We start from the raw sequence: 8864 nt of genomic DNA, 5'->3' as shown, positions 1-8864 counted from the left end.
AGAAAATATCAAAAAAAAAGTTGATTATGAACAAAATTGCTGAGACTTTACTTTCATTAAATTCTAATGTTCAGGGAGAAGAGTGGTCATTAGCTGAATGGGTAGAATTTCTGAGAAAGGGGTAGCAGAGGATGGAGAAAGTGCAAGTGTAGTCAGTGACGGCCTGAGTGGTTATTACTATGGATGGATATTTTTAAAGATAGGGCATTGCCAGAAGAACGCTTAGTAATTGCCAGTTTTTTCAGTCTCCCAGTCTCAGCCTCTGAGTGACCATGACAGGTATAAACTACCACATCTAGTTTGGGTATCTATCTTTCTGGCAGTTTATCTCCCCTCTGAATGAATGAATGCAAGCTATGTGCAACTGGTCTATACGTCTGGGAAGCTTAGAGTGTAGAGGCTCAGTTCCACTGCACTGTAGATAGAATAAAAGATTGTGGTCTGATGAGTAAGTAATTTGCATCAAAAGAGGCTGTAATAATTGAAGATCTTGGGACTAGTAGAGTTTTATGTTGGTACTAGAAAAGACTAGTTCCAATATATTGACAAGCTGAGTTCACAGACTTTAAGGTAAGAAAAAGCAGTAGACACAGGTGAGAAGGGGAAAAATGTTTATTTCCAGGTAAGTTCAGTGCTATAGCTCAGAGTTTTAAGAAATCTTTGAACAATGAGAGGCAATGTTGAGTACTATTGGAATCAAAGCTCCTCTAAAATGAAGGACTACATAGACATAGGAAAGAAAATAGTATTGGACTCAGGCCAAGCATGAAAATGTGAATTTGTTTTCTTTATAGGACAGAGGACCAAGCATCTAAGGAGTTCCAGAATGGGAGATGAAGCCCACAACAGCTCTGGGTTGCCTCCCTTTATCTTGACAGGACTGCCAGGGATGGAGACCTCCCAGCACTGGTTGTTCCTGCTCCTTGGTGTCCTCTACTCTGTCTCCATAGTGGGCAATGCCCTGATCCTGTTCATCATCAAGGAGGAAGAGAGTCTACACCAGCCCATGTACTACTTCCTGTCTCTGCTGTCACTCAATGATCTGGGCGTGTCTTTCTCCACACTGCCCACAGTCCTGGGTGTTTTTTGCTTCCACTTAAGAGAGATCAGTTTTAACTCTTGCATGTCCCAGATGTTCTTTATCCATCTTTTCTCTTTCATGGAGTCTGGGATTCTGCTGGCCATGAGCTTTGATCGCTATGTAGCCATCTGTAATCCACTGCGCTATTCCACAGTGCTCACTGATGCCCGGGTGGTGTGGATGGGGGTATGTGTTTTCCTTCGAAGTTTCTGCATGGTTTTCCCATTACCTTTCCTTCTGAAGAGGTTGCCCTTCTGCAAGGCTAATGTGCTCTCTCATGCCTACTGTCTGCATCCAGACATGATTCGCCTGCCCTGTGGTGATATTGCCATTAATAATATATTTGGCTTGTTCATAGTCATTTCTACTTTTGGGCTGGATTCTGTGCTTATTCTCCTCTCTTATGTTCTCATACTTCGCTCTGTGCTGGCTATTGCCTCCCAGGAAGAAAGGCTGAAGACCCTGAATACCTGTGTGTCACACCTATGTGCTGTGCTCATTTTCTATGTGCCCATGGTAGGTGTGTCCATGGCTGCTCGCTATGGGAGGCATGCCCCACGGTACGTGCATACGCTCCTATCACTTGTTTATCTGTTTGTCCCTCCAATGCTCAACCCTGTTATTTATTCCATCAAAACCAAGGAGATTCGTCGGAGGCTTCACAAAATCCTGTTGGGGATCAAGATTTGAGCTGAATAATAATGTAAAGTCTCGATTCAGAGGATATTTGTCCTGACTGCACGAAGTTGTCTTCTGAGGCCCTTCTTTGACCTGGGATTTTGAAAGACATCTTTTTCCTGAATTGACATTTCTATTAGGATGCTTGTTATCATATGCAAAACTTCAGCAGCAGCATGGTTAGGAGTCACAGCAAAAGGCTCTGGCAAGGTAAAACAGGTCATGTCATAATTTATTTAAAAAAAATCATATATTTCATTCCTTTTTTAAAATGAAAACTATATGGTGTTCCTTCATTTTCTTTGTTAAAATCTTATATCACCTTGGATTTCTTATTAACATGGAAGCATTGTATTAATGGGAATTATATTGTTTTTCCTAAAGAGTTTGGTCAAGAGATATTATCTCAAATCTTTGTCTCTCTCTCACACACACATATCCACTAGAATTAAGTATAACTATTATATATATATATATTTTCTTCTGATCTGTAAGAAGAGATAAATATTGATTTTATGTAAATTGTATTTAAAAAGCTCATTTTTAGTAATGAAATTTAGTTAAATTTTAATATTTAACTAATATTGTATATTTAAAGTGTATATAATCAGATGTTTAGCATCTGTTAATAAAAGAATTAAAATTATAGGAAAGTTTCTGTAACAAAGTACATGTAATATAGGGTGATTCAACTAGGATATGATAAAATAATGTACTATTAAAATGATTGAAATGTTTTAAAGAACTTAATCAGTGGGCATGGAAAAGAGGAACAATCATTCAATTTTGATCTTTTAATGAACTTACAGAGTAGACCCATCTCTAGAAAATGCACCCCAATTTAAAATGAAACAAATATTTTATGTCTTTCCATGGTGTATATGTGTGTGTGTGTGTTTGTGTTTGTGGTGAAGTGTATGTGTTTTATGTTGAGATACATGCCTGCCTATATGTACACGGAGTACAAGTGACTGTTGCTACATTTCTCAGGTTGGTTCTCTTGCTTCAGCCCCCTTACTAGCTTGGCCTACATCCATTATATCATTAAAATGCACCCTGTTTTTTTAGAAATATCTCATAGTAATGAGTAACATGATAAAACATGTGTAATTAGCAGTAGCTATAAAGGAATCCTTCCCTCAGAATCAGATGCAAGTTTCCCTAACTAATGACTTCATCTACTTTCTTGTTGATCACTGATCTCTTTTAATTCCCTGCAGATGATAATTGGCTGACTTCCTCTCAGACTTTGAGTATCTCACTTTTCTACTGTAGTTTTCAATGGAAGAAGCTCTTTGCTCCTAAGGGGACACACACTAAATTTATTCTCACCAGAAACATCCAATTACACTAAAAAGTATCAATATCATAAGATGCATAATTTTAAAAAATATTTCATTGTTTTTTGATAATTTAATATATGTATACAATTCATATTGATCATAATCACTTGATCATATTCATCCACCAATTTTTCCAATTTCTTCTCCTAGATCCATTCAACACCCCCAATTACCCTCTCAACTTCGTGCATTTTTTTAAAAGAGGTTTTCATTTATAATTCGAAGACTTTATACATGGGAACACTGTATTTGCACCATTCCTCCCATGTCATTCCAATGAGTCTCTCTTGAATTCCTGACTTCTATATTACACACACACACACACAAACACACGCACATACACACTCACACTTTGTACTGAATCTAATTAATGCTACTCTTATTTTCTTTGGCTTAGGACTGTCTGCTAAGGATTAGGGTCTCATCTCTTATAACAGAAGAAAATGATTAAGAAAACAAATATTGTCTCTCACTCTCTCAGAAACCATTGACTGCTTGTATCTCTTCATCTAGGGGTAGATTCTTATGAAAAGTTCCTCTTCCTATGTTGGGACATTCATAGGCATTGTCTTTTCAGGCAGTTATTTTGTTGAGAATCCATGGGAACAACTCTCCTGCCCAGTTTGAGACAGTGTTCTTCAGCCACTTTCCTTGTCCAGGACCTCAAAATCGTTTCTCCCCCTTTCCTCCATGATGTTTCTCTGAGCCTTAGGTGTAACAGTTGTGTCATAAATGTCTCCTTGGGGCTTGGGAACCCTTGGTCACTTACTCTCTGCATTGTGGCCAGCTGTGTGTGTCTCTCTACTAATCTCCAGCTACCTCAAAATGAAAGTTTTTTGATGACAAATGAGAGCTGTACTTATTGATGGAGATAAGAATGAATGTTTAGAGGGCAGTTGGAATCATGTTGGTTATGTAGGAGTACTAGGGCTTTTCCCCCTTAGGGCCCATGATCTTTTCAGACATTGGTTGATAACTTGGTTGGCAATATCAGGCAGCTGACCAGGCAAAGACAGTTGGTTGCACCGAAGTTTCAAGTGTCACTATTGTATTATTAGAGATATTTTGCAGGTCTTGTCATGGTTGAGGTTCTCAAGCTTTAGAGGTGGGTAACACGGTTGGTAACTTTTATCCCTTGGCACTTTGCATAGTGCCTTTGGAGTACAGTATGAGAGTTAGGCTTCAGTCAGGACACTTCCAGATCACTACCAGCTAGATGTCCCCAACTCCTGTGACTGAAGTGTGGAATGCTTTTAGCAGTAGAATATTACTTTGATGTTTTGGCAGGCAACCAAGAACAATAGCAACAGTGTGTGTGTGTGTGTGTGTGTGTGTGTGTGGTGTGTGCACGCGCGCATGCACGTGCATGTATTTGGAGGTCATAATGGTGGTAATATCTTGGATTCTACCCTGACCAACAACTTGGAGGGAAGCATTTATTCAGACATTATTTTTTTGTTAAATAGTCTATATAGCCTCTGGGGGGTGCATTAAATTGGGTTTTGCCATGGAATATGTTGGTTTCTTCATCTATGGTAATTGAGAATTTTGGGGGGTATAGTAGCCTGGGCTGGCATTTGTGTTCTCTTAGGGTCTGTATGACATCTGCCTAGGATCTAGCTTTCATAGTCTGGTCAGAGAAGTCTGGTGTAATTCTGATAGGCCTGCCTTGGTATGTTACTTGACCTTTTTCCCTTATTGCTTTTAAAATTCTTTCTTTGTTTAGTGCATTTGGTGTTTTGATTATTATGTGATGGGAGGAATTTCTTTTCTGGTCCAGTGTATTTGGAGTTCTGTAGGTTTCTTGTATGTTCAAGGGCATCTCTTTCTTTAGGTTAGGGAAGTTTTCTATAATTTTGTTAAAGATATTTACTGGCCCTTTAAGTTGGGAATATTCATTCTCTTCTATACCTGTTATCCCTAGGTTTGGTCTTCTCAATATATCCTGGATTTCCTGGGTGTTCTGGTTTAGGAGCTTTTTGTATTTTGCATTTTCTTTGACTGTTGTGGCAATGTTTTCTATGGTATCTTTTACACCTGGGATTCTCTCTTCATGATGGACCCAGAGCCTGTTGTGCCATGCAGAATGAGCCTCTGTAAAGAATATCTGAATCGACTTCTCTTTTTTTCCTCTTATACATTTTTTTCTAATTTCCCCATTCTCTCTCTCTCTTCAATATAAGAAAGCACAAAAGGAAAGGGAAACAATTTGAGTGTTGCCCAGCATATGTATATTAATTTATAGATATTGCAAAAATGCAATTATTCTGCCTTGAAGTGTGCTGCACCTATTTGGGCAACACAAATTGGATTTGGCAGATGCAAAAGAATGATATAAGCATACATATATGCAAAAAGTTAATGAGAAGGTGTTCATGGTTTGTAAAAGAGTGAAAGTAGCATATATAAAAGGGTTTGGAAAGAGGAAAGGTAAGGCAACATGGTGTATCTATATTAAAATCTTTAGAACTAAAAGAAATTATTTAAAAAATTAATTTAAATAATTTGAAAAGAAAACACAAAGTTGTAATAGTAGGAAAAAAGTAAGTCATGGAGGTGGTTGGAGGTGTTAACACTAAAATATATCTATGAAATTCTCAAAGTATCAATAAAATATTATTTTAAAATACTATTATCTCATTATCCCTAGTATTAGGAGTATGCTCTGATATCATTTTATGTACAAGAATTAAAAAATATGTTTCCTTTGATGTTGCATAGAGTCCCAGAATTTATTTTGAAAAAGAAAAATATCTAGCTTTTAAGAAAGATTTTTAAAAATTTTTAAAAATAATTTATGTTGGAGTTTAATATAATTGCGTCATTTATTTCTTCCTTTTCTTTCTGCAAACCTCACATATATCCCTATTCTTTTTCAAATTTATGGATCCTTTTATTGTTAATATATATGCATATGTATTCTTAGTATATTTATATCACATGCTCAGTCAATATAATGCCACTTACAGGTATGTTGAGGACCATTTGATATTGGACAATCAAATGATATGCTCTTTTCTGGGGAAGACTATTTCTTCAGCTTTCAGCATTCCATAGTTGCCTGTAGGACTCATGGGCCCACACCACTACCCAACATTAGCTTGTCTCTTTGTGTCATCCTTGTTCAGGGCATATTTAGGCAGCCATGTTGTTGGCACATCATGGGTGCCGCTTTTGACACTTCTATGAAAATGAATCTCACAAAAGTTTCTTTTTCTTTTGCTCTTAAAATCTCTCCTCCCTCTCTTCCCCTATGATCCCAGAGCCATAGGAGTAAAAGCCATGTTGTAGATGTGCCACAACTCTTAATTTTGATCTATTGTGGTTTTCTGCAGTGTTATCAATCTGTTAATACAAAGAGAAATTTGCTTGCTAAGGAGTGAGGACTATACTTATCTAGTTATATATATATATATATATATATACATATATATATATACATATATATGTATGTATATATAGTAGTTAGAGGTTATGCTGTCTTAGAAATGGTGTGTTATAAGTTCTCCACAAAAAGTCCTGGTTTGTTGGCTACATTTCTAAAACCAGAAATGACATACCTCATGTTGAGTGAGTCTCAAGTTCAAGCAGAGAGTTGTTATTTACTACTAAGGTATTCACATCACTACTGTACCCTAAGAGTTAGCGTACCATACTGGTCAATGTTATGGTTCATAGGTGCCATAGTAGGGTAAGATTAGTGGTTGTTACCCTCCTTTTTCACATAGTACATTCTGGTATTCTGAGAGTTTGTCCTCAGGAAAGAGGACTGCTGAGAGAGCATATCATGGATTCTAGGCTTGCTTCAAACTTGTTATGTAGATGAAAATGATCTTGAACTCCTGATCCTCCTGCTTCCATATCTCAGTTGATGGGATTGCAGGTGTGCAGCACCATATCAAGTTTCATGAAATATGAGGACTGAAGTAAGGGCTTGTGCATGCTAGGGAAGCACTTGCCTGACTGAGAGCTACATCTTACCCATTATTAGATAATACTACAATATAGGTTTTCCCTACCTTAGGAAAGATTATAAAATAAAAGAGACAAAGTCACAATAGTCAAGAATGCACACAGTGATATCGAAGTCTCTTCAAATTTCAACTACCAACAATGTCAAAATTACACATTTATTGAAAATAATGTATGTGGCAAATCCCACAATATGGTAGAAAGTGTTGTGTCAGCTTGTCCTGTGTAAAGAATGAGTTACAATATATAAGATGTTTTACATGAAATCCAAACACATAGCTGAGTTACATTAAAAACAAAACAAAACAAAATAAAGAACAGGAAGTAATCCAGTAACAGGACTTCTCAAGTATGTTTGTTTTATCATTTGTTTGGTTTAGTGGTTGGTGTTTTAATTAGGGTTCCTTTTGCTGGGGTGATGACTGAAGCAACTTGGTGAAGAAGGGGTTTGAGTTTCACTTCTTAATCACTGTTCTTTATTCAAGGAATTCAGGACAGACAGGAGCTTAAAAGGGGGAGGAACCTGGAGAAAGGAGCTGATGCAGAGGCCACAGATGGGTACTGCTTATTGGCTTGCTCCTCATGGTTTGCTCATCCTTCATTTTCTTAGACCTCAGAACCACAAAGCCAGGATAAAACCACTCAAAATGAGCTGTGCCCTCTACCATCAAACACTAATTAATAAAGATCTTAAGGCATCTTTCCTTTCAGCGAACTCTAACTTACAAAATGTTGCCATAAAATAGTCAGCATAGTTTTGTTTTTGTCCTAAGTTACTCATAAATTCAGAAGATCTATAAAATTATCACTATTTTGTCTTCTGGCCAGGATGACAGAGTCCAGACATAGGATGCAGGGGCATGAGAATGGAATGAGCCATCACTTAATATTATTGGTATGATCCTAGTAGTTTATGTTGCTAATAAGTATATGTTCAGTAAGCTAAAAAATCATCTGAATCACAACTACAAATTCATTTTTATGTTTTTAATTGAAGTGAATTACATCACTGCCTCCTTTCCTCCCTCTAGAACCTCTAAGTTATCTTCCCTCAAACCCTCTCATGTTCCTCACTATCTAGGTGATTGTCTTTTTTTTAAAGTTGTATTTGTAGCATGTGTATACGCACATACTCATATGCACAAATATATACATATACACAAATTTATATATAGATTGCTCTTATTTCTTGTTCAGTCCTTTCTTGCTGTTTGTATCTATATGATATCAAGAAAGACCACTCTGAATTGGACAACAGCAAGAGAGTTCCTCCCTAAGAGAGGCTAGTTCCTCTTCTACCAATAGCCATTAAATGGCTGTAGTTCTTCACCTGGGGTGAAACCCTGAAATATTTTCCCCTTCTATATTAATATGCCTATATATAGCTATTGCTTATATCTTGATTATACAGCCATTTCTAAGAGATTTTCACAGCAAAATTCCTTGTATCCAGGCTCTTAAAATATTTCTACTTTATTTTCTGGGATGTTCTCTGGTCATAGATATACAAGAAGTGATACAGAATGTATCCCCTGGGGCTGAGCTCCTGATGAACTGTTAATCTCTCCAAAGTGTCCAGTTTAGGTTTTCTATGATAGTCTTCACTTGTTGTGGGGAGAAGAGCTTCTTTGATGATGGGTGGTAACTAGTCTACTCTACTCTGCTATATCTGAGAATTTGAGTTCAGGATCACAGAAGAGAGAATAGGCCCTTTTTGTATTTCTGGGTATGGGTTTCCTCACTCATTATAATGTTTTTAAGGTCCATTAATTTACCTTCAAATTTCATAA

General features: G+C 37.0%; 1 protein-coding gene across 1 annotated transcript; it reads left to right on the top strand.

Moving 5' to 3' along the window:
- The first annotated feature begins 804 nt into the window (after positions 1-804).
- On the top strand, positions 805-1771 carry LOC116100740 (olfactory receptor 51I2-like). The gene has a single exon (XM_031384476.1). It carries the CDS (start codon positions 827-829, stop codon positions 1769-1771), a length of 945 nt encoding a protein of 314 aa, XP_031240336.1. The 5' UTR covers positions 805-826.
- The last annotated feature ends 7093 nt before the right edge of the window (positions 1772-8864 follow it).

The sequence above is a fragment of the Mastomys coucha genome, unplaced genomic scaffold (genome assembly GCF_008632895.1).
Source record: "Mastomys coucha isolate ucsf_1 unplaced genomic scaffold, UCSF_Mcou_1 pScaffold21, whole genome shotgun sequence".
NCBI classification, from domain to species: Eukaryota; Metazoa; Chordata; class Mammalia; order Rodentia; family Muridae; genus Mastomys; species Mastomys coucha.
The sequence above is the reverse complement of the archived record's forward strand: the minus strand, read 5'-3'. Positions and strand labels throughout refer to the sequence as shown.